The following is a 27018-nucleotide window of genomic DNA, read 5'->3' on the forward strand; positions in this document are numbered from 1 at the left end:
CTGTGTATGTTTGTCTTCTCTCTCACATGGAGGCACAAACACACCCCTCCTGCTGTGTTTGGACAGTACAGCTCACAATCTCCATCTCCAGCACGTGGCCAAATGGGGCCTGGGCTTTGTGCGTGTGTGCATTTAGGCTGCTTTCTGTATTGGTGTGTGTACGAGCATGTGCCTGGCTGCCCACGTTGACTCTAATGTAGCCTGTCATATATAGGCTAACACTACTCTCTAACCTACCCAGCCAATCAAAGCTTGCAGATGAGAGGAGGAAGCCCAGTGGCCGCAGGCTCTGCGTAAGGCTGCAGCGCCTATCGACGGCAACCATGAACCGACTTATTGACTGGCCGTCTGGCTGACTTGCTGACTAGTTGTCTGTGTTGCTGCCTCTTGAGCTGGCTTTGCCTGTTCATCCTTAATCTGTTTGTCTATTTAAAGTCTTAGGTTTATTGTATCAGCAGGAACAGGGAGGGGGAGGCAATAAGTTGGATTTTCTTTCTTTTTTTTTTTTTTAAACTGCTGTTAAGCCCCCGTATTTAGTCGCCTGCTGATCCACAGGGGTGTCAGCCTGTCCCAGACTTGTAACATCAGAGATTGTGGAGGAGAAATGAGTAGTGGATTGCATGTTATTGTCATGAGATGGTGACTGCCATGTTGTCAGCTGAGCGTGATGATGATGATGGAATGCATGAATAGTAACAACATTTTTTTTTCTTCCTTTTCCCCTTCTCCAAGTATTTCTCACACCTCGTTCACCACATTACCCTCCTCGCACTGATAGGATTACAGCTTCCTCTGTGCTTTTTAATTAATGGGTTAAATAGACCCCCTACTATGGACCTCGAAAGGGGCTGTGTGTGCATGTGGAGGGGCGAGATGGCAAGGTCATGTGACTTCGTTTAGAACGGTATTAAAAAGAGCCCTGTGTCCTTTTGATTAGTGTGCGTGCGTGCGTGTGTATTTCAGGGTGGAGGCTGTTGAAAAGCCGAATTAACACATCCACACTGCAGCCATTTGAGAGAGAGACTTTTCATATAAACCCAAGACTTCTAAATAAATGCATAAATGGGTCTAAATTGATAACTGGAGTCTTTATATTACTGTGTATTAAGCAAGTATGCTTCGTTTTGTTTCTATTAGAGGTATATTTTATGGTACTCAGTGCAAAGAGAATGTAACAGTGGTAAAACAAGAAAAGGATTTAACCAGACACCTATGAATGAATGTTGCTGAAGATAAATACAACCCTTGACATTCAGCGTCTTCTCCTAAACAGGAAAAATAAATAAAAAATCTTGATTATATCTTTGTAATCAAGTTATGAGCTGTGGAGATACAGACATTCCTTTGCGATTCTGGGGTGTTTCCGAAGCAGTCACGCGCACACATGCATGACGACACATGTGCTGCACACTGCATGCATGCATGCATACATTTGTAAGCAGTCAGGACCCCTCTCAGGCGCAAGGCAGCCATGTTGACCCTCATAAATAGGTCATGGAGCATACACACTGAGGTTTAAAGTGCATATCACGATAATCAGAGCTGCTCTCTGGCATTGTTGGTGTAAGGCATGATGGTAAAGAAAATACCATGACTTAATTACTTGGATATGTTTCCCTTATGGAGGATAGGAGGTATTTTACTTTATATAGCTATAACACATGGAAGCTGAAGGGTGAAATGGTTCATCATTTTGATGGATCATCAAAATGTGTTGCCTCAAATAAATGGTAAAAATGGCCTGTATTTATATAGCGCTTTACTAGTCCCTAAGGACCCCAAAGCGCTTTACACATCCAGTCATTCACCCATTCACACACACATTCACACACTGGTGATGGCAAGCTACATTGTAACCACAGCCACCCTTAAATATTATTAAGTAAATTATTTCATTATTTTTATCTATAGGAACAGCAAAACGAATGTGTGGCAAGTTTGTTAAAATGAGTTAAGTTTAGTATAAAATGTAACTGGTTAATTATCGTTTTAAAATTAAATTAGCATGAGTGTTAAATTGCATTTCACTTTAAAGTGACATAAGTATTTTTGTTTGAGTGTTTGTGTAATCTATTGGCCTTAGCTGATGTGGTTCTGTTTTACTTAGTCTTATGCAAAAAAGTTTTCACGAGGCTCCTAAGTACACCCTTACTGTTTCAATATGAATTAAGAAAGTAAGGAGCATCCAGGTGCTACTGATGTAATGCAATTAATAAACTGATCATTAGGAAGTGTGAACACCTTTTAATAAAGCAGATGATTTGGCAGTTCATTTGTCTATTCATCATTGAAGTGCGCGTTAACACAATACCACAATCTTTTAAGGGATGGAAGATTGTCTGAGAAATTCACTCCAAGTTCAGACTGTGCAATGCACAGAGGAACCGCTAAAAATCCAGAGCTATGTCGGACTCCTCTGGCCTCACTTAGAATGTCAAATGTTCAGTCTTTTTCTAATTGGACTATCTTGAACTTTAATAAGCATTACTCATTAAGAAGGGATGACAGAAAAACATGGCAGCACAGCTCAGGTTTGCATCAACAAACCACAATGTGTGGAACAATGACCTTTGGACAGATGTAATGCACAGTACCATGTTTGGTAAAATCAAGAACAGCATATCAGAAGCACGGTAGTGGAGGGGTGATGATTTGGCCTTGTTTTGCATCCACTGGTTCTGGCCAGCTTGCAGTGACTGACTTGACCGTGAACTCCTCTGTTTACCAAGTATTCTAGAGTTAAATGTGAGGCCATGTGTCCCAAAACTAAATGTTGGCCCAAATTGGGTCATGAAAAACAGGACAGTGATCCTGAGTATACCAGCAAATGTGCATAAAAGAAAGCCTGCAGGCCTCAGTTGAGTAAACTGAAGTAATGCTGTGAAGAAGAACGAGCCAAAATTCCTTCACAAGAATGTGAGAGACTGATAAAGTCGTGCAGAAAACAAGTATTAAAGTTCAGGGTAATTTAAAAAAAAACAAAAAAAAACACAAAAAACACAAAAAGTAAAGATGTCTGCGAACCATTGACTCATCGGATGGACTTTTAGTGGGATTACTGAAGGAAATGCTGCCCATCTAAAGCTACACTCATCCTGTAGAACAAATAAACTGTATGAAAAGTATTTGAGACAAATGTTACAGCAATATATAGATGCATTTGGCATTAGCAAATGTGAAATTAAGACTTTCTCTCTAGTTGCTCAAGGGCTGCTATTTTGTCATCGCCTCAGTTCTGTGACTCAAGGAAACTGGAATTTCCTTCAGGGGATCAGTAGATATCACATTAAATACACAAGACTTGTATAGTATCAATCTTTTTAACCTCTAACTAGCTGGTTGAACTTTTTTTCTCTCCCTCCAATCAGTGTTGTTTATCCAATCAAAGAACTTTACTGTTAAAACCTGGGAGATTATTAGCCATAAATGAGACTCTGAACTTGACAGTCAGCATGTCAGGCTTTCCAACGATGGGAGGATACAAGTTGCTAATGATTTGTCTGATTAATTATCTTACCAGTAGACTTAATTGGTGAATGTTTGTGATTAGGCTTGGTAACATTCACAGATGTGCAAATTGTTTGGATTGCTATCAGTTACTATGTGAAATGGTTCTGTGTGGATGTGGAATGTTTGGCTCCTTAAAAAACGTGTTGACACCTGTGATAATATAAGTTGTTATGCACGCGCCGTTTAACATCCCTTAGGCAACACTCACCGAGGGCACACAGCCTCTTGACTCTGCAGGCAGCATGAAGGCAATGATCACAGTTAAATGTCACAGACCTGCTGATATACAACGCCTCAGTGTAGCCTAGTGGGTATCAAATGTTTTCTGACATTCCCCAAATCGAAGTAAAAAATGTAGTAAGTAAAAAGAAGCTCTTGTTTGTGCATTTTCCCTGAAAGTGATATAAAATTAACTTCGCTTCACTCCTCCCCCCTCTGGTTGTCCACGTCCCATCAACAGAACCACTATGTCCCATCTCAGTGACTTTCCCCCACAGTTTGAGAACTGTTGGTGTAACCCAAATGTTTAAATGCTTCAAGAGCTTTGGATTTTAGTACTTTAATTTGGACCCTAGAAACTGTCTGAAACTTTGGTGCCACCAATGTTTTGTTGTGATTGCTTTTATTGTGATTGTGGTTTCTTTTAACATGGTTATGGCACTCTGTTTATTTAAGCAAGGGTCTACTGTCACTCTACGGCTTATATACAGACCCATTCCATTACATAAAGCAATGATACAATGGCAATTCTTAGAAACAAAGAAATCTTCACCTGATATTTATCTTTGCTACAAGCTTGGATTGTTGAATAACCCTATTCCATTTCTCCTACAGAAATCCCAAAGCCACAGTGCAGCGCACCAACAAGAAAGTGAACAATGACTCCACACTGCGCATCCAGAACCTTTCTATTCTCATCAGGCAGATTAAATCCTACTATCAGGTAAGTTTTTACTACTTTGCTTTATCACAAGTTAAAAGTAGCCACACTGAAGTGATTGTTAGGAGCTGGTTATTGCAGATAGGTGATAAAAATGTGTGGATTTAGTGAGAAGGGTCAAAATCCCTTAAATTTAGCTCTTCATACATACCCTATGTTCCTTTATGCCTAAAACAGGAGTTGGCTTTCACCACCTTTACCATTTACAGTGGAAAAATGTATCAGTTAACACACTCGTCAAGTTTAGCTCAGCATACACACAGAATTAAATGGGTCCACGCAAGCTCATGCCACATAAAGAGTTGGCTGTATAAACGGAGATGTATTTGCAGATGTGTATGTGAGTGATGTGGTATCAGCCACATTCCAGATGTCAAAAGTGGCTCAATAAATTTAAAGAGACGTCAGGAATGTAAAACAGTGATGTGGTTACTCGTCTATAGTGTCTGCTATATATTTTGTTTTTGTTTTTACATTTTTAACTTAAATCTGCTTATGTACCATTTCCCTCTTGAACAATTTTCTTAATTTTAGAGAGCTTCATCCGACAGAGAAAAATAAGGCAGTTGTCCTTATTTTGATTCATTCTGTGTAAATGTCCTAGAAAAGTGAGGAAAGCTAACTTACTGCCTAAAAGATACTCTTACAAACTTTGGTCAGAGGTTTGAAGTTGATATAAGTAGACCAAGTTACGCATACTGAAGTTATCAGTATGTTATCAGGTCTTTATACATTTCAGTTTCCGTTCATGGTTAATCATTACTTGTGAATCTACAGTCTTTGCAGTTGATCATATCAGTAAATAAAGGCTCACACTTAGTAAATACTTTATCAAATACTGCAACAGTATACTATACTGCTGAGTTACTGTCTGCTGCTCGTCAAATGCATTTCATTGCAGTGTTGACCCTGTGCTAACTTGCATATGACAAAACTGAAAACACGTGCGGTGAACTGGTCACAAGCAGTAAATCCCACTAATGCTATGATATATTTGATATATTTGTGCATACTCACCCTGGATAATCTCTTGACTGCTTGCATATGTGGGACAACACATGGTTGATTTGTGTCGAACAACTTTGGTTTGGAGCCCACTTCCAAGTGCGGATGCCAGATATTTGAATCTGTAATCCTCTCCCATCTCTGTGGTAGAGTGTACTTTTTTTTCTGCTTATCAGTGCTCTGTATCTCACATATATTATAAAGTTTAGTTGGCATAGAATGATATTTTCAGCTGAATTAATGCACAACACAAAATGGTCTGAACACTTATTGATTTTCTTTAACATATGTTGAGACACCCGGTGTTTCCAAGAAATACTGGTGAGCATGACAGTCATGTATTTTTATGTATCATGCAGTTTAAAATTTAAGGTGTTAAGATGAGGTAGGGTTACTTAATTTCAGTGGGGTTTTTTTTTGTTTGTTTGTTTGTTTTTTTTTAAAGTGGATGTTCTTTAACTTGAGAGAAATTCATGTATCTAAAAGGACAGAACACATTAATCAGCATTTCTGTGAAACTACCAGTGTCACCCAGCGTTCCTGTGGCAAGATGTTTTTAAAGGTGCGTTGGAAAACAGTTTTGTAATATAGGTTGATTTATTGCCCAACCTCAAATGCATAAGTTGCCCCATGGTAGGTTGCTGTTACAGTTGTGTAGTTTAGCGTGCTGTCCCACAGCATTCCTCAGTGTCTGCTCTGTATTGTTTATAACGGTTATGCATGTGTGTTGTGAAACCTGCAAGGTTGACAGATTTGCAGAGAATATGATTCACATTGTTGCTGGAACTGTGTTTATGGTAATCAGGAGTTGTGTGGGCCAACATGCTGTTGCAACAGCGCAATGAGTTCAGGAATGCTGATCTAGCCAAGCAGTCAACCTGATAGACACAAATTCCCACACTACAGGTTTAGGATTGACTTGTATCCTCATGGGTTGTGAGTGTGCTGGGCTTGTGTAAGAATTTGTCATTAAAACTGTCATTTCTAATTTCTGTTGCAAAGTCTGTTGTGCAGACTTTGACATTATAAGGCTACAAAAGCTCCAGTGGGCATCTTTAAAAGGACTTGCCAAATTATGTGCTATAGAATCAATGTGTGCCAGTTTCCTCTGAGGTTGATTAATGACTAGCAGAGTAAATGAATGATGAGATGACAGGAAGGGTTAATGACATCAACTGGAAGTGACACAATCTATCCTCTGTTTTTTAACACCCTGGATTTAGGCTTCAATAACGCCCCCGTCTTCCGGGAGGTAGATTAAAAATATATGTATTTAGTTGAGGGCATGCACAATATACAGATATCTGATTTACTTTACATTGCATTTGTCATTTTTCCAAGGTGTTCAGCACATGATGCAGCATGTGCTTCCTGCTTATTTATATTAATTAAAAAACATCCTTTTCTGAAAAATGTAGCTTTTTGTGCAGATTTCAGTACTGACCCTGCCTACTTGTGAGAGATAATTTGTTGCACTAATGAGACAAATTCAGTTCAAGACCTTGCTAAACATAATGTAAGTAAATGGGTGTTGTTTTGGGTGTATATAGTACTGGGTAATCTGTGTGGTCGTTAGCTTTACGTGAACGTTGTAAGGCAACAATGCAACTTTTGTATGGCCATGGTGTTTGATTAATCATCCCTGTTTGTATGGGTGTTGTTCTTTTGACCTCCTAGTCACACCATTGTTCAGCCACTTGTCTGCAGCTTCAGACTCTCGGAGACCACCTACAGGCTTAAATCCCTTAAAGTTCCCTACTGTCCTTGTTGTGTGTCTGACTGCCCCTATGATGACCTATTAGGGATTTAACTGACAACGGAAGGGTTATGTGTAGGATGTAATTACCTATTTAAGTGAGCATTTTAATCATTTTGATTTGTGTGGTTTTGGACATATGTTATCTTGATTTTTATTTTTTATGAAGTTCTCCACTTCTTTCTTTATAATTTTAGTTCATTAGCAGCTTAAAAGAAATAAAACTAAAGTGTCTATGAGGCTGTGTGTATTGTATTTAATAAAAAATAGTGAGTCTGAAGTAGTCAAGTCTGAATGAGATTAATTCTATATTTGTTTAGATGAAAATGAAAAGCGCTTTTTTTGTTTTCTTTCAATCTCTAATAGCGAAACCGTTTATGTGTGCATGTGTCTTTTTTTTTTTGTGGGGAAGCACGTTGGATGTTAAATTAATCAGTGGGTTAAAGATTAAACAGTCATACTTGTTGAGCATGCTAGGCTTTTCTGAAAGCAGTTCATACGTATACCATATTTCCTGTTTATGCTCCTCAGCAGAGTTTCAGAGCCATCCTGCAAAATATGTATCCATGTATAAATATATATGATCATACTATATTTGCACACATGCACAGTTTGTGCACTAGGCCACAGTCTTCTGGAGCAATGAGGAGGAAAATGACTTAGATAAATGGCTTTGCTGTGGTCTCCATTTCCTCTTACTGGTTTCACATTTCCAGTGACACATGGAAGAAGATGGTACCTTTCAGGTCTTAGGCTAATGGTGTTAGCAGCTTTATATTTACTGTAGCACTCAGCACTTTGGACGAGGATGCGGCATGCTTGGCTGCTTCCTACGATTCAATAAATTGATCTTGATCTTTTGGAGCATTGGAGGAACTCTGAGTAATTCAGCAACAAGAACTCAAGGCAGTTCAGAGAAGCTTTGTAAACAGACGTGCCCTGGTGACTGTGCTGTCTTCTTTATAAGCAGCACAGTTCATGTCCGGGAGGAAGCAGGAGGGAAGGACTTTATTTGGTCAGTCAGCAAGGGTTCAAATTTAATAATCTCCTCATGTCAAGAGAAATGCAGTTATTAACTTTTTTGATGGCAGGCAGTTGTATACCTGGGATTTTCCTTTGTCCCTTTCCTCATCCGTTTGCCTCTAGGAGATGTAATCCTAGGAGCGTGTGTGTAGAAGCTGCGAGAAGTGAGCAGGCAAACAAGAAATTCAGTAATAACGGCTTTCATTTCAAAGTATCCCTGTCTTGGGCTGTGTTTGAGTATGAGGGTTGTCTTTCAATGTCGTGTCATATTTGTGAGTCTTTGTCTCGGTTATTGTTCTGGTAAAGTAGATTCTGTAGGAGGAGGTTGATGTCTAGACGGGCTTCGGGCTTTGATTTTTAGAATCTGGTGAACATATCAAGGTTGAGCATGTGTGCGTGCGCGCGTGCCTTTTCATGTGAATTTAATGTTGTGAAGAAGCAGACGTGGTGATTGCAGCAGCACATTTTTATTTCAAAGTAAGCAAGGGGTGGAAATTTTCATTCTGGTAATTATTACATTGCTTTTGAGTAGAATATCAAGTTTCCTGGTACAGAATCCACTGACTTTTCCATTGCACTGATGGTCAGTCCAAATATAGGCCAGGCCTCTTTTTAATTTAGTGGCCTTGGTTTGGCATTCTTAAGTGGGATGTAAGATGGAGCCTTCAGCTGAACTGAAGTCTTTGTGCATGTACTTGCTTTTCTCAAAGCTAAGTGAATCCCCTTGTCCTGGTTTATGAAACTCTTTATGAAACCATGTGGTGTCATTCATAGTTGAACGTAATCATTCAAACTGATGGAAGGGATTATAATTTTTTTTTCCCTCAAGTTAGGAAAGTGTATACTTATGTAGTTTTTCATTAAAATGTATAAATGGCACAGAAATGATTACAACTTGCATTGATTTACTTTATTTAGTGCACAGCAACATTTTGCTTCTATCCTTTGAGTTTTAGACATTACATTTGAAAATAAGAGTGTTTTTGTCCCCTGTATGCCTCTGCTTTGGTTTGGGGTGTGGTTTGAAGGCTGGGAGCTCTGTTTTGACTCTTTAAAGAGTAACAGAGGACATCATTGATGCAGAGTGTGCCTGGCCCCAAAGCTCTGCGAGGTTTTTTTTTTTATGCAGACTAATTCACGATAATGTTGCATGTTTAACGGTGATCTGTAAGCACTTTAGCAGCGAGCAGCAGTTTTAAAGTCCTTTCAAACCCTTTGTCACATTTCCCCTTTGCTGTTGTTTCAAAAGAGCATTTGGTGTTTGAATTTGTAATCCAAGCTTCAGATGTTTTATCCATCAGCTAAACCTGAGAAAGCATAAGGGTGAAACCTTTGAAATTGTGTGGCTGGCTTGACGTCAGCCACACAAAGTCACATGACTTTTTTTTCCCCCCAAGCTGAGGGAACATGCTTATGAAATACTCCAATTCACCAGACTTTCCACACACTTTGTGCATTATCAGATTTTACAGCTTTGGTTCAACCCTGGTAGAAATTGGGTTTACTAAGTAGTTAATTAATTTTGGAGGCTGCCGTCTTTTCTTGATATATAACCTCACAAAAATACTCTTTTACCAGTTCAGAGCAAGCTTGAAAAACAAATCATCATCCATCACAGATGGATAGCTAATGTTTGCATCTTTCTTGTTGTAGCCTTTGCCTCAAGATGCTGATTATGTTTTATTGCTTTCTGCTAGAAATTGTACTGTATTTGTATATTTTCACCAAGTCTGAACTTACTCACACAGTCCTTTCAGCATCAGTCATGAGCAAATCAGTTTATTAGGGCATGTGCTTGTAGCTGCAGGCTAAATGTGCTTTGTCATGCAGACTCACATGCTGGCTATTCTGAATAAGTCCTGTTGATTATGTTAGTTTAATAGCTCAGATTTTGAACTCTTACACAGGTAGCAGTCAGTCACACATCACTCTAGGCATATATAATAAGGTTTGGAGTTGATTCATATTGATCTGTCTGGCTCAAATCATGAAATAAACTCTTTTTTTTCTGTTCCCAAAACAATAACTTGGTTAAAGCAAAGACAATTAAAGAGTCTCAAAAACTGACAGATGCCAGACAGCATGATTAAGTCGCTAATCAGATTACCTGACTATATAAATAAGAACTTAAAAGCTTGATTCATATCACTGAATCCCTTGGAGGTTGCACTGTAATGGATAGTGTTGGTGTTTACATTTCTCTGCAGTCACGTGCAACACTGAGGTGGTTATATTTGCTTTGGAGCTAATAAATATTGAAAAATGCTCATACTTATATTGAAAAAGGGCAGAAGAATTTAGAACAATTTGTCTATAGAGGTTGTCAGAGTTAGGAAAATGAGAAAAAACGTGAATAGACTGGAGGAAGGGGGCAGTCATTGTCTTATGGCTTAGCACACTGGAGTAAAAATAAAATGGCAATGATCGCAAGCTGATGGCAAAGGTTGCCTGGTAGGAAGCAAGTGATCTGCAGATAGTTGTGGTCCTCGACTGCAGTCACGCTCGGATAGATTAGCAACAGTTTGCAAAACATTGTCATCTTATTTAGAAATGCAGACAGTGTGAATCAGTCTTCACCAACGAGCTCAACTCTTTTGCATAGTGTTTCTTTTCACAGAAAAGTGTTTGCTAGTTGGTTTGATTCTGGTTATTTTACTATATCAAAACACTTGTTTATAAACACAGATTGCAGATGTTGCAGACCTGGTTCCTGTCTTCAAAACAACCGTTTCAAAAGCAAATTGACTGTACATGACACATGGCCCCCAACTGTCAAATTGAAGCCCGGTATTATTACTTTTCTGAGAAAAGGTGCAGAGGCCAACATAAATCCCAGGGGCCAGAATCGGCCTGGCAAAGACTTAATCCTACTTGCTGAACAGCTTTTTAAAATATAAGGGAAGGCACACATTTTTGGACTTTTAACTTTGAAATAAAATTCTCCACAGTAGATGGGTAACAAAAAACAACAACAAATAACAGAAAAGTTCCTGCCATTCACTGAATACAGTAGAAATTTCAGTATTATAAATATGGGACAGTCTGAGCAGTGAGCTACCAAAAATTGTGCCAGAAACTGTTTTAACTTGAGGATACTCAAAAATAAATAAAAGTTAGATTGAATTTCTGATTTTCTGGTTTCACTTTCATGTTGATAGTTTTCTGAGTAATGTCAAACATCAAAGAATGTCAAAGAAATATTGTAGTGAATGTCATCCAGGTGTCACCTTTTGCCACTGGCTTTCTGGTTGGCTGCTTACTGTAAACAAACCCATATTTTGAGATGCATGAGTCAGTAAACGAACCCACTTTTTTTTCTTCAGATTTTATGAAGGTTGGTATTAAGTATTGTTCCATTTTAAACCCAGAACCTCTCACCGATCACACCAAATAATCACAGCCTTCAGTGGGAACTGAACATTAGCTTGCCAGTATGACATCCTCTGCGTGCACATTGATATTTATAGATGTTGTTTTTAAGGGGAAGCTAAGAGCTAGGTTCTTCTTTTTCTATTACTGAACTAAGGCATGTCTGTTATGTCGCTGTTATGGACTTACTGAAGATAAGAGTGACATTTTATTGGAAGCATCAGTGAGCAGTTTCACTGTACTCAAACATAAATGCGGAAAAAGCCCACTGTGTCTTTGAAATCTCCAAAAATTAAATTTTCAGCAACACATTTACACAACCACTCAGGTTTACTGCTCCAAAACTGTTTAGCACATTACAGAATTGACAACAGAAACAACCAAGCTAATTTGAATTATGCATCAAAGAGAGCAATAATTACTAGGAAGACATCTGTGGCATCAGGCAAAGTTTTCCAGTCAGTGTAAAGCACAGCCCTGGGGATGACTGGATAGTGGGTGGTGGGGCAGGGCTTCCCCAGCCCACCTGCCAACAACTTTGAGACAAGCAGCAGGATCAACCTGTTCACTCGTTCTGCCTCGGGGCTCTCTTGTTAAAAGCACTCTAGCTGATGGATACCAGCAATGAACAAAGGAACTGGGCACTAATGGTGCGTTTGCCTCCTCCTCTTCATGTAAATGATGATCTGTCCATCTGGCTATCAGTGGACCCTCACTGCTGCTCTTTTCGTGGTAGTTTTTATTGCCAAGAGTGACTCATGATTTTTATTTCTTTCCTGAAATTCAGTTGTTTTTGCATGTAACCACTTTCTGCAAGGCTCCACTGACAATAGTAGTAAAGTAATTTTAATAAAGTGTTCATTAAAAAATAATTCTCAAACTTTTTTTGTGGATTTTTACTCAGTTTGATAAGCTGTCAGTTCAGGTAAGCTGTTCACTTGTTAGTTTCTCTGTGAGACCATCAAAGTTTATTTTTGTTCTCCTCTTAAAATATTACTTTGACCAATAAGCTTGTTCTAGAGGGTGCAAACCCCTTAAATGTACCTACAGCTCTCTTAGGCCTCTTACAGACATGATATATGAAACATTGCTGACTTTATTCAGACGTGGCCAGAGCGGTGAAGAGTGAGCCATGGTACATGAGGTGTAATTCATGCAGCTATTTTATTATTAAAACTTTTGTGTTGAAAGTAACTTGTCTTCCTTTCTTTCTTTCTGTATCTACTCCCCCTCTGGCTAACTCATTCATCTCTCACACATGATGACAGCAGCAGAGCTACACTATGAATAAACTGGCTAAAATGACTGCAAAATGCATTAGTCTGGATTTTTATCACAGCTTGACGGATGGATGTGACTTTCCTGTTTGTTTTGGGAATTTTAGCTCCAGCTTTATCTCATGCGGTCTTCCCTGGTCGACAGCCGTGAGACTGTTACTGTTTAAATTTTTACCACCAGGTCAACTTATCAAGAAAAGCTGTGTTATTCTTTAACATTGCTAATGACACACAGTTACATTTGCCTGACTGCAGATGATTTAAGCTAGAAGGCTTGATGGTTTCCAGAGTCCCATCAATAGTTTGACTTGCTACAGAGAAACTTCACCTTCTCCCCAAAAGCGACTGTAGGGTAAGGCCTGATTTAGACCTCTGTAGGTAGTCTTTGCAGAACCTATGACGCAACCTATGTAAGGTCCCTATATAGGTCCCTCCATTTCATTTGACCCTTCACGTCTAATCCTGTAGTTGGCGCATTCTCCATCCAGGAATTTGCTGACATTTTCGAGTTCTTATGTGAATGCTATGAATATTATTCCTTATATTGAGGCGATTATTGCTATTCTCTCACTGATAAATTCAAAAACTACTGCAAGAAAGAAGCCAGAAATACACTGGAAGAATCAACGGTAATGAAGAGGCTAATCACACACTCACTGATGTAACTACCTGACATGTCATTGCACTTCTGGGGAGGTCTACACTAGGTTACACCAAAGGTTACAGCATAGGGTTTTCAGAGGACCTTGCAGTTACTATGTAGCTATGTAACAGTGTGATATGTATATATACCCAGGACCACTGCTGTAATAAGTTTTAAATCACCAAGGTGATCATTTAGACTTAAAGAGGAAACCTTAATATGTCACTGGATTAATTCAAATGAGTGTAAAAATGGCTTTACCACATTGAACAACAGGAAAAGCTTTTCCTGCATTGATTTGGTCAGTGGGGATGTCAATGTGATCTGGCGTTTAAAGTGCTTTGTGTGTGTGCGATAGATATGAGAGAAAGCGGAAGCATGGTCCTTCCCATTGTTGTCGGTTGTAACCTTTTCAAGTTCATAATCTCTGCAGTTTTTCTCTGCAGAGGTGTGTGTGTGTGTGTGTGTGTGTGTGTGTACACTCCTGCTCCTGAACATTTACTGTACCACGTGCTTCAGACTCTTAAGCATGGGGAGAATAAATCCATCGCCTCATTTCTATGGTAACACTCCACTCAGCAGAATGGGTGTGATTCAAGCTTTCAGGGCTCAGGCAGCATGTGTACAAGCACACACATACTTGTACGCACACACATACTGCACAATTAGTCCCCTGTTAAAGCTCTGCCGGTAGCGGAACTTGTGCTTGGGTGGAGAGATGGAAGGTGTGAGTGTTGAGAGAGTTACCTTAACAAAGAGCAGTCCTGTGTGACCAAAGCACAGCCAGCTTATGACCCCTCTATGGTACATGGTAAATGGCCTGTATTTATATAGCGCTTTACTAGTCCCTAAGGACCCCAAAGCGCTTTACATATCCAGTCATCCACCCATTCACACACTGGTGATGGCAAGCTACATTGTAGCCACAGCCACCCTGGGGCGCACTGACAGAGGCGAGGCTGCCGGACACTGGCGCCACCGGGCCCTCTGACCACCACCAGTAGGCAACGGGTGAAGTGTCTTGCCCAAGGACACAACGACCGAGACTGTCCAAGCCAGGGCTCGAACCGGCAACCTTCCGGTTACAAGGCGAACTCCCAACTCTTGAGCCACGATCGCCCATGGACACAGCAAACACAGCAAACTTGCACACATACTGTAATGTGTATTTATTTTCGCATGGCTTTCGCAGCTCGAGGTGCAAATCTCATCGTCAAGAAGATTATCTCCATTCTCAGCACGTCCATTCACTGACCTTGAGCTTTAGACAATAGAGAAGTCTGCAGATCTCAAAATTATCATCTGCCTCGCAATTGTAGGATCTGTAGGATGCAAGAGCAGCCAGTGTTGAGGAGCTGTGGATCCTGATGGAATCAATAATACAGCAATATAGTGTCAGGATAGGGGGATGGTGGGGTAAAGAAAGATGAGAAAAGAGGAGGAGGAGGAGCCCAGCACTGCGTGCCTGGAGTGAAAAGTGATGGAATCAAAGCTGTAGCTCTTTCTTTCATTTCTCCCTCTTTGCCATTTTCCCCATTCTCTCCTCATTCCCCCCCCCCCCCCCCCCCCTTCCTCATCACACATGCCTCCTCAATGTCTGAATAACGTCTCTTTTTTCTTTTTTTAAAATTTAGTTTAAATGATTGGCTATTCCACATCCCCCATGTGTGAAATGGAAATGATTAGACATTTGTAGTATTGGAGGCTGTCATATTGACTTGGCTAAGACATTTCTGCTGTCACAGTTCGGATAAAGCACTGAAGGCTTTCCACGTGAAATCTGTATGAGAGTAAGTGTGTGTGCACATGCATCCCTTGGTGTTTGTAGCACATTGCCATGACATGCTCAGTGTGATGGCTGGTCTCTCTCCTGCAATGTCCATCATGTTTTATGTATGTGAGCTAAGCCTTTGCCAGCTAATCCAAGATGCATATTAGGCTACTGTAGTTTAGTTTTTATTATTCGCCTCTACTTAATCCTCAAACTATGCTATTACTCATGCTCTTGAAGGGAAAAAAGTCAATTTAAATAGCACCATACTTGAAAGTGCTGGACCTGATCTTACCTATAACACCTATACCTTGTCAGAAACCTATAGTCTACATACCCTACACCTCCCTCCCACAGTCTGGGTAAAATATATGAAGCTGTGACTGCGCCATGATGTTATACTGTGAACATTTCCCACACATTTAGTCTGCGTGAATGCTGTCAAGATACACTTCTTTTTTCTTTTTTTTTTCTTCTAAGTTATACAGTCAGCTGCAGACTTGTTACTAAAGAGATGTAATGCACGGTGTCTTGAGTTTTTTTGACAAAGCTCCAAGCTAACACCCAGACATATCACAAGATCAAAGACTACGAAGTGTTCTTCAGTGTCAGTGGGGGAAGAACAGAAGGAAAAACTGTCCACAGTGTAGTTCATTCTTTTGTAAAGTCTTTAACAAAGCAGAAGAGGAAGTTGGGTGATGAATCAGTGAATGAATCAGCTGTAGTGCCAAATCACAACATGGGTCATGAAGAAGAGTTTCAGACTATGACAAAGGTCATACACCGAGACAAATCCATCAGTATTAGCTGGTTTTATGCCATAGAAGCTGCAAATTAATTAAATAATTAATATAGCATAATTAATATAGCTATATCATAACCCGACGGGCTAGATTTTGGTCACCTGACCGGAGATATCGCTAGCTCGGGGACGTCGGGCTAGCGATTTTGCGAGCCCTGAGACTGTTTTATAATATCTATTTCTCCATAGTTATTTATGTTTACAAATGATCAGTGGAAACATTCTAATAAATTAAAGTAACAAAATGATTATATAAATCCGGGTCCTTGAAAAGTGAAAGTTTGCCTTTGCAAATGAAAAGCTATACTTGAAGTGTGAACATAAAGCACTAAACTCAGTTGTCATTACTTTGCATGGTTGTCATGAAATGAGAGTGCGAGAAAACGGAGCTTGCAAGGCGAACACATGCTAGCATGGAAGGGGACAGGTGTGAGCATGAATGGACGAGGAGCAGCGGTCAGCAGTGGGACAGGTGGTTGTATGAAAAGAAGTGTGTTTGTGTCAATCTAGTAAATGACTTCATTATTTATTTATTTATTTTGTACTTGCAAATGCTCAGTTGACCTTATAAAAATCATGTTCTGCTGGTGTTTTACCATCAAAAAGGCACAAATGTTTAAAACTTGTCTGTTTTCCACAGCAGCAAAGGCAAAAATATTTTTCCCCAGGCTGAACTTGTGGTACTATATTAAACAGCAATGGAGTGAGTCTGAAGTGTAGCTCTCTGTGTGCGCTTATTCACTCTGAATACCAAAGAGATAATAAAGCAGAGTGCCCAAAATTTCCCCAAATTTTACACAGTGACTCCAGGCTCTTTAGTTTCCTTTAGCATATTTTGGCTTCTATTTTTGCCCTTTAAAATCAGATGAGTTTCACCCAAAGCAGCTGTCATGAGTTCTACATGGTGAATTGGCTGTCAGGCAGACCAAATGCCTCTCTGTGAGATGCCAACTGTGGGCGTCTGAGATACGCTCATTATTCTGTCTAACGCTTGTTGAGTCAATCTGTCTCAGCCTTCAGACGTTATGGCCGTTTGGTCGCTTCGGCCTGGAACAGGCAGACATTGGTCACTGTTATCGCTCCATTTTGTCATTGTTATCAGTGTTGTATTTGCCATTACCACATTTGTTTATTGCTAAATATGTACTTGTAAAATGCTATAACATTTATTGCTCTTTACAAAAAGCACGCGAGGTTATAATTTCAGAAATGCAAATTATATGTAGGCTTTTCTGGAAATTGCTTTGGAAATGTATGACTCCTTTCGTTCTTCCGTGCATGCTCAGACACCAGTGTAGACAGAGGAAGAGAGACATAGCAGCTAGGGTCACTGCTGTTATCACCACTGGGATGAAACCATGGCAACCATGCTTCGGACCTAATAACCATTACTGCCTGTTACTGCGACCCCCTACTCTCACCTTTAGCCCATTTTAGTGAAGCGTCTCTGTGCATCATTTCTGTTATCAAATTATTAAAGGAAAATTGGTGAGTCTAACGTTCTTCAACTAAAATATTACAGTCTAAAAAAAGACAACAACAAACTAAGACCATGTGAACCATGTTGTAGTGCTATTTGATGACAGCCAAAAATCAAAATCACAATTATTTTGGTCATATATTCGACTTAAGGAACATCATCCATTAACTCATTTGAAGTATTAATGATTTTTCTGCAGGTTTGTGTCCTCTAATTAAAGGCTTCCTTTCTTGGCTCAAGATAAACGTCACAGTGGAGGAAAAAAAGTTTTTGTTCATGTTCGTCGTTAAGGTTGTAACAATTTTCCAAAGCTACTGTTTAACATTTTACTTCAGTTTTTCTTTAGAGGGGATGGGAGGGCAACATAACAATTTTGGCAATAAACGTGTTTACTCTGATATATTTCCAGTCCACTCATTATCTGACCAATCCTTAAACACAGGTATCCACATAGGTACCACACTACATGAAGACAAAACTGATATATTATTGTCATTTGTATCTTGATTATAAATTATTGCACCCTTAGCAAACAATGGAATGGAAAATCATAATTAAATATAATTATTTGCACAGCCCTAGCTTTTTGTTATAGCTCGTTATTTGTCAGTCTTTCTGACTATGCGGCTATCTGTTTAAAACCAGATGTGAGAAATGCACTGAACATCTGTCACCCCATCCTCTGTATACCTTCCTGTGTGAAGCAGTGGTTCTCTCTCTCTCTTCATCAATCCAAACAGCTGACAAAGGTTGTCAGAGCTGCTGCTACAGTTTTGAATTCATCAGCTGAATGTAGCTGGTTGATTATTTTGGAAATGTTTCAAAGCAGCAACAGATGTGGTTCTATTTTTAGCCAGTCAAACCCACCAAGTGATGTCAGTGTTGTTTTGTTTTTTCTTCTACTGTGAGGTCACAGAGTATGTATAGAGCAGTTAATTACTGCACACGCAGAACTTCTGCAAAACCCTTTACTAATATAAGCCTCGTTGTCATGACTGCAGCAGTGCACTGCACAGAATAGTCGACTGTCAGGTCAGATGAGTTCAAGTTGTTCTCTGCCATCAGGTAAGTATGAAATATTCAAGTTAGCTGACCTTTATGTATATTCTATTTAAAGAAACCATCTCTTCCTTTGCATTAGACATGTGGTTTAGGGTTGGTTTATACTGCTCTAAAAGTTTAGACCATGAACACTGTGGCAGTTAGCTGTTTACAGTTTCTACCAAATGGTTAGCTGGAACTTTCTGAATTTTACAGATGTTGCTTTATGGCAGTTTGCTCTGTTTTTCTTTTCTTTACTTTCCTTTATTTCCCTTTTTTTTTTTTTTTTTTTTTTTTTTTAAAAGGAGGCCATATTTTAGCTTTTGCCTATCTTGTCCCCTTTCATTTATTGTGTTTTTTCCTCTTTGTGCATGTGTAATATCTGCAGAAGTCACAAAGCCCCTGTCAAAAGGAATTGTCTACTTCAGAAAATACTAGTTGTTATTAGGTGTCTGAAACACCTTGTTGGGGTCCAGCTTTTTGTTTTGTTTGTCTGTATCGCCGCGTAATACATTTGCCTAATGACCTCCGGCAGAGAACAAGCACCCTACAGACCAACATTTTTATTCTTTTACAGTAGCTTAGACTGCACCTTCAAGTCTTGGATAAATGCCAGACATGGATGACTTTTTACTAGTACAAGCCCATGCTATACTATTATTTTTACCTCTTCATGCTTTGTCCAAACTGATATACTTGATCACAAAAAATAGGGCTGGTAGATGCTGTTTATATGATGAAAATGGGTAATTTTAGTCTGTTGCTTGGTGGTTGATTGACACCATGATAGCGTCATCACATCATATGTCATTTGTGGATATAAATGATGTTGTCATTAATTTAAAATAATAGGGTGCTTTCATCAGGCGTTTTAGGTGCAGAAATACTAAAGTTCTTATGTGCCAGATTTATTGCTCAGCCACTGGTCCAGGAGGAGCTGGTAGAGAAAGACAGATTTCATGTATTATAGTAAGATTTCCACACCACTACCAGGAAAATACCCTGTGCTGTTTTGTTACATGGCTAATGTGGGTATAATTATGTGCCCAGAGGCCAAAGTTATGTCAACATTTTAACAGCGAGGGGCAGAAACTGGGGGAAAATTTAAGACCAATTTTAAACCAGTAAACAAGGACTGGAAGGGAGTTGGTTTGTTTCCATGTTGCCTTTTTTTGCTGCAGTGCAGCCTAAGCACTGCATTTCTTATTGGCATTTCATGATAAACATCCAACATGCAGGTCTTTGAGAAAATGGTAAGGGCATCCAAACAGTGTCTTCTGTTGCAGGTTCTCGTTATTTGCCTGATTCTGGTTCTGGCTCCACTGGCTGATGGTTACTCGTGTTCTCATGAGGTTTACGGTTCGCCAACAGTAGTCTTTTGCCTTGTTGTTTGTTCCAACCATGCAAGGCAAACAGAACTTTTCTGAAAGGTGGTCTGAAAGAGACTGTGTCTAGAATAGAGTTGCATACAGAGAGAAAGCAGCAATGTAATGTTTGGGTTAAAAATGATCTATTTATGGTTGTGGACCTCTAAAGGACATTTATATAGCCTTTTAAATGGCATTAGACATCTTATTATGATGATTTGAAGTCATTTGTTTCTAGCTGTTTTTGTATCATTGCCGCACCTTTAATTTGACTAAAATGAAAGCATCAACACCAACATTGTCAGTTTGTGCAGATGTGCACATTGGTGCATTTGTCTACCTGAGTGTAATTGGTTGGTTTGGTTTCATTTTGGTTATGATGATTGAAATGTGAATGTAGAGGGCCCTGCGGCATAAACCACACCAGCTATTTAACCCACATGCGCACCACTCCCACTTGCATCATCTCACATATGCAGTCACTACCAATGCACGAAATCTCATGGTTAGCCAGATACTATTGATTTATCTGGCCTCACCCAGTGTGTAACTCTTAAAAATGTAAGAATTGTCTTTCTTTGGAAGGATCTCACCTTCCTACTTTCACACTGTCAAATCTCTGAGCATCATACTTGTAATATTTCAATTATTGCTATGTAGCCATGTATGGATAAAAAATTAATGCTAAAAAAAGATGATCTTGGATGGTAGTATCCTCTGATAGACTTATGTAGCGCTACTAAAGCTATTTAGAGTCCAATACTCAAGAACTCTGGCAAATTAAAGTAACATTTGTGCTTGGATTAGATTTAGTTGCTTCGATTTCTTTTCCATAATTATTTTTTTAAAATAAATATTTGACATTGCGCTTCCTTGCTGAACATTTGTTTTCTTTCTTTGTGTGACAGGAGTGTCTCCAACAGCTGGTGATGATGCCTTTACCAGATGTGCTGATACTGGGCCGGAACCCCCTCTCTGGTAAGTGCCAGCGTACTAAACAGTACGTCTTCATTATACAGACTGACGGTCTGACCCGTCCTGTGCCGGTTTTAACTTGACTCTAGCTGAGTGGCACTGGTAGTAAGTGCATTGCAGGCAGTTCACTAAGAGGACATTCACCATTGCAGAGCTCCCCAAACTTCATCAGAATGCAAATTTAATCCTGTTAAAATTATCCAGTGCTTTGATGTTTCATGTGTGCTTTCTCTTTGGTGCCTTTATTTTTTCTTTTTCTGCACAATAATGAGCTGTTAAATGTCATTCATAACCCACGCTGAATCGAAACTTAACAGCAGAAAACGAAAAATGTTGATTATATTTTTGCAGCGATGTGAAGTGGACCAATTATAGGTTTCACAATCTTTCTGCAGCTCTATTCTCAGAAAGCGTTGTGAAAACTTGTACACACATTTTCCACCACAAGCAAGTCGCCCACGGCCACATCTGTAGAGTTCTATTACCCAAAGTGTTAAATTCATTTAACCCCTTGGCATCAAGGCTTTGACCTGGTGCTCCCAGCTATGCAACTTAATACGTCTTGGTCGCCTTAAAAGCAACAATCGTGCAGAGTCAAGTGTTCGAACACCATGATAATATTTTATGTAGCTTGACCTGTCCAGCTCTAAGTGCCAACTTGATACTCCAGCATGAACTTAAGAAAGCCACTGAGGAGAATATAACTAACAGCATGTCATCATTTAAGATTATGCCGTAGTGGTTGCAGAAATACATTTGTATTAAAATATATCATTTGGGGGTGGTGGTGTTCAGCCAGTGTAGATCAGTAGACGCACAAAAGATCGCTGGATTGGTTGCTCTACATTGGGAAAACAGTATCCACGCAAAGGTTCAGAGCTTTTGTGTAGATGTCTGCAACTTTAATCATGAGCTCTTCAGTGTATTGTTTCCAGGCTCAGGTCACAGATCTTGCTGAAAGATCTGTACCTTTTTAAATACCCATCCTCCCCCAGCTGCCTTATCATACGTTCATCACAGCAGTTTGTTATTTTTGGGTTTTCAGCACTCTTTAGTGGTCACAATTACCCTTTTTAATTCTCATATGCCCCTACTAGCATGAAAGATAAATAAATGAACAATAAGAGGCTGCAAGTAGTGAATACTTTTGTGTATGGATCACTGGCACCAGATTTCATAATTGCTTTTATTTGGTGTTTATTAATCCTTGTCAGCCCCTGTCTGTTTGTTTGAATACATCACTGCCATTTTCACAGCACCTTGGCAGTCTTTCACAGCATCACGCAGCAGCCTTTAGAAGTCCTGAAGGAAATATTAAGAGGATACCGAGGCCGACCCATTGCACAAGTGGAGTGAAGCTCCATGTAAGTGGGCCAGACCAAGCAGGAAGACTTCACTCATCTAGTGCTTTTTACCTTGTAGCTCATCAGATAATCACTCAGCAAGGCAGCAGCCAGTCAGACCAGTGCTAGCTGTGGAGCTTGGCTCGCTGGCTTGGTGATTGCCAGCTGAAAGTCATTGGCCATGTGGCTTTTATTATGCTCCCATTAGGGGGGCAGGGGACAGCTCTCCATGTGTGTGAGTGCATGCATGTGTGTTGTGTGGATGGGGGAGGGGTGTCTTCACAACAGTGAACAGTGGGAATGCACTGTAGTACCCCCCTCAAGGCTCTGGTTTAACCCTAGCTCCCCTTGCATAAACATGTAGGGTTATATGTACAGACAAACACTCCCTTGTGCACGCAAGTAGTGTCTGGTCAGTACGGTTATGTGCACATGGCAGAAAAACAGAGTAGCTCCTTTGTTTAGTCTGTTTTAAAGTCTGTGAATTATCATCACTAATATCTTAGCTAATCTATAGCTGCTTTCCTTGGGAAAATTGAGGGGCCTTTTATAGTTATAATCCTCTTTTCATCACTCCTACTAATGGAAAATGCTATTCACTGACAGCAGCCAAAAACAAAGCTGATTGAGTCGTCATCATCAGAAAAATGTAAAGGTAAATTTCGCCTTGTCAAACAATTAGTGGAGTGTTTTTGGACTATTTCTAAAACCTACAGTATGCTCCTTTATACTGAAGAACTGCATAATCTGAAGCCCTCTTTAACTCTATGCTGAAAACTTCTACGTAAACTACGAGAAATTACATGTCAGATGTAGTACCATGGACCGTTGCAGTGTAGGCATAAAAGTAGTTTCCGGTGACATCAGTTAGGAAGTGGATTTCCTTGAGAAGTCTAAATCAGTATTGATCACAGTGCTTTGGCTGTCCTCACTGTATAGGAGCACTCAGACTATTTGTGTTGCTGAGGCTGAAATATTTTCATTTTGTGGAGATGCACGTTTACCTCCGTTTATGTGTCACCCACTGTGTATTTGTGTGAATTTCCTGTCTTTGCATAAGATTTGAAATAGGACTTTGCTTCACCATGTGCAAAAATGCCTTATATAGTGTAAATATTTATTTTATGAATTAATATATTTAAGCATGTGGATGACACTGGTCAAAACCTGCCATTTTCCATAAACAAGAAAATCTGATATGAAAATCTCTGAAACTGAGGAAAAAAGTTCTGCCTATTTTTACTATGTTGTGGTCAGTTGTGCGTCTATAATAAGCAGAGTAGATGGAGAGGAAACCAGTGTTGGGTTAGCTCTGAGAGCTGAGGGATTGGTGGCTATTAATATAAATGGGTAGCCTGCCTGAATAAAATCTATGTGCAGGAGATGCTGGGTAAAGCACAATTGCTCTAAAATGATCCCTAAGTAAGGTTTAGTCAGCTCTGCCCTGTCCTCAGCTCCAGTGTGATGGGTTGAATAGACTCTGGCACCTTGTCAAAGCAATATCATATTGCATGTACCAGTATTATTAGTGACATGCATGCCATTGGGTCCTGACAGAGCTTGCATGGAAGTACACAATTCTGCTTTTCCTCATAATTGACTCACATCCTCCCACACACTGCTGTAGCATTGCAGGAAGAAGGGTTGGTAACTGTCCTTCTGACCTTTTGTTTCCTGCCTAAAGGATAAAAGAGGGAGGAGGGGAAAGGTGGTGAAAAAGGAAGCCTAGATGAGTATGCTCAGTCTCAGAAGATGCAGATCATCTATAACAATGTTAGAGGATGGAAGGAAGGAAGGATGGGTGGGTGGATGTGTGTTGCAAAGAATGAATGGGTGGATGAAGTGATTGGATAAGAAAGGAGGAGGAGAGTGATGGAGGACAAAAAGCCAGCAGAGATTGAAGGCTACCTCTTTGCTGCTGTTGCTGCTGGAGGAAGATTTCTTTCTTTCTATTTTCAACCTTGCCTCTTTGCCTTCCTCCTGCTCTCTGTCTCTTTTGGTTTCTGTGTTTCTATATTCTTCCCTTGTGTTTGTGTTGCTTGTGCACTGTGGTGCTTTCCTCCTTTTGTGTCTCTTCCTTTCATCTCTCCCTCTTTACCGCTTCTCGCTCTTGTTCTCTCTGTCTCTCGGTTGCTCTCTCTGATGGTATAAATTATTTATCCTATGAGGCTCCTTATCTTTCCTTGGTTGCTTCAGTCGATTTGCTGAGCTAAATCCCTTCCCTGACTAGAATAGGTTCCTATGGCTCTAATAGACTATTGTTAAGCCCAGTGGCTCTGAGAATTAGTTTTATCTGTCACCCTCCTAGGCCCAAATTCACTTTTTTGTGTGCTTCATAATGAGTAACTGACTAAGCACACATCAGTATTCACTCTTACAACAGCACCGGTTATTTTCTAGAGACAGTTATTAAGAGTTAAGAGTATTTACTATTAATTAATGATAATGTATACTTAAAATGCAGTGACATAAATGTTCAGTTGATTTTTTTTCCTAAAATGTTTCATGACATCATGCCATGTCTGGGTCACACGCACAGTGGATTTGTGGAAAAACACCTGACCTTGTTATGACTGATTATTATACCAGAAGGTTAGAAAGTTTCCCTCTGAGTTGTCAACAACCTACCACTCATTTCCTTGCGCTTCAGCACAAATTCTATTACAAGAGAATTTCCATATTATGGTTGAAGCATCTCTATAATAAGTGCCTAAAGAAGAAAAAGGCTGCTGCAAAGCTCCAGGTCTACTAGCTGGAATGCTCAAAAAAGAGAGGGGGGGGGGGGGGGGAGAGACCTGCTTCACTATATATTTAACATAACTGAAAGTTATTTTCTCACATATGAATGCTGTAAATGTTGGCACAGTTGGGTCCTGACATTGTCAAGCAGTTAGCACACAACATAGATCTTCGGTGTTGGCAATATTCCACTTGGTTTAGGGAAGGATGCCGGGGGAGAGCATCCTAGAGGCAGGATGCAGTGAACACACCGGATTGTTACCTGTGATATTTCACAACGTGCAAGCCGGCAGAGAGGCGGGGGCTGTCACACAGACGGGGGCTGGGAGATTAAGTTTAATATCTGATCTGACTCATTTGCATTCTGACATGTCTGGTAATTTCTCAAAAGCTTCAGGGCTACATTATATTTGTGAAAACAGAAAAGTTTAAGCAGTTTAGCAGCACATTTCTCTTCAAATTTCTGTTGATTTGTTCCTTAAATTCAAACTACATATACAGACTCTGCCTTGGACCTTAGGGTGCAGTAGTTATTCTCATTATTGTATTGCTATTAAGTTTAAAATAGAATTTAACCTGTTTCTTAATGGTTACATGGAGATTCAGTGCTACTCGGTAATAATATTGACTTTTGTGCCTCTGATTCAAGACTAATTGATTTGTATAGAAAAACCTGTAAAATAGCTGAATAGACACTTGCAATGGGAGTCTCTGTTTTGCCATCCTGGAGCGACAACAGTGTTTGTTGCTTTAAAAAGCTCTTTCACATAGAAAGCAGCATGTGCTGTGCTGACTGCTAGGCTGAGCAAACGCTGACCACTGTCCTCTGTCCTTTGTCCTCTGTCTGTACCATGTCATTTTTTTTGCGGCCACTTATGGTTTCATGTGTATGGTATGTGCTCGCTTCCTGCCAGTCTGCATTTCTACAGGTTGTGTGAATGTATGGATTTCAGAGGTGCCGTTTGTATCCACACTGTATGTGAAATGAACTTAAGTTGTTGCTTTCCACAGCTTTTTTTTAGCACACAGTTTTAGTACAGAGAGACACAGATGCCCTTAACTAGCATTAACTATACCACTTAGTCAGTGCATGACACACACACACACACACGCACGCACCACCTGGTTTGCTGTTGTTCAGTCCCAAATCACACAGATGAGCTCAGGCCTGTTGAGCAGGCAAGCAGCTGTTTGTGGGTTTCAGCAGTTTCTGACAATGTGTCCTGACATGTGGAAGTACTGGGTGTTCACCCTGCCAGCCTACTGCGCCGTGGAAAACATCGTGTCACTGTATCTGAGGAAAGGTTTTATAAGGGGAAACGGGAACAACCCAAGAATTTAGGCTTATTGGAAGTAAATGTGGAATGATTTTATTCCTGTCTTAAAATAAGGTGAAGCTGATGTTTTAATCTGAACCTACTACATCTTGATTTTTACAGGGAATTTGGTTGTGTGAAGCCCTGTTTCCAAAGCACACACAAACTTAAGATAAATTTATTACTAATTGAAAAAAAAAATCAGTTTGTAAAGCTTGATTGTGAATTAGTTACTGACCTACATCATGCAATCGATCTGAGCTTGTTGTGGTGAAGAGGCTGTGGAAAATACTTCCACTGCTATCAACAAAACATCAATCAGTAGCACTAATTAACCAACCTCTGTGTTTTTACTCCTTAATAAACCACAAAAACTGAACACAAAACCAGACAAATAAAGGGAGTAACAAGTCACACGTAACAAATGATCTTTGATTTCCACAGGAATGTTGTTTGGGTTTTTATGCAGACATATTTAAAGTTATTCCCCTGCTGTGTCCTATGTCTTCCTTCAGCACAAGGTCTGGAAGAGATGAAGAAACTGTTGCTGTTGCTACTAGGCTGTGCTGTCCAGGTAAGAGCTCAGTGTAGTCGACCTAAACGCTCCATATAAGTGCATTTGATACACGTTTCATGCTGCTATGAAAGTATGAACTAAGAA

General features: G+C 39.8%; 1 protein-coding gene across 8 annotated transcripts in view; it reads left to right on the forward strand.

Annotated features, from left to right (window-relative positions):
• Window positions 1–27018, forward strand: part of ccdc88ab (coiled-coil and HOOK domain protein 88ab) — a 71716-nt gene that overhangs the window by 7534 nt on the left and 37164 nt on the right. For all 8 annotated transcript variants that reach the window (XR_014877415.1, XM_085181683.1, XM_085181682.1 and 5 more), the window contains 3 exons: window positions 4345–4453; window positions 20893–20962; window positions 26873–26931. Coding sequence is in view for 7 of the 8 variants with exons in the window: in XM_085181683.1 (XP_085037809.1) it covers window positions 4345–4453; window positions 20893–20962; window positions 26873–26931 (238 nt within the window). In the remaining variant the exon portion in view is untranslated. The remainder of the gene's footprint in view (window positions 1–4344; window positions 4454–20892; window positions 20963–26872; window positions 26932–27018) is intronic.

Source organism: Neolamprologus multifasciatus, chromosome 13, assembly GCF_963576455.1.
Source record: "Neolamprologus multifasciatus chromosome 13, fNeoMul1.2, whole genome shotgun sequence".
In the NCBI taxonomy this organism is placed as follows: Eukaryota; Metazoa; Chordata; class Actinopteri; order Cichliformes; family Cichlidae; genus Neolamprologus; species Neolamprologus multifasciatus.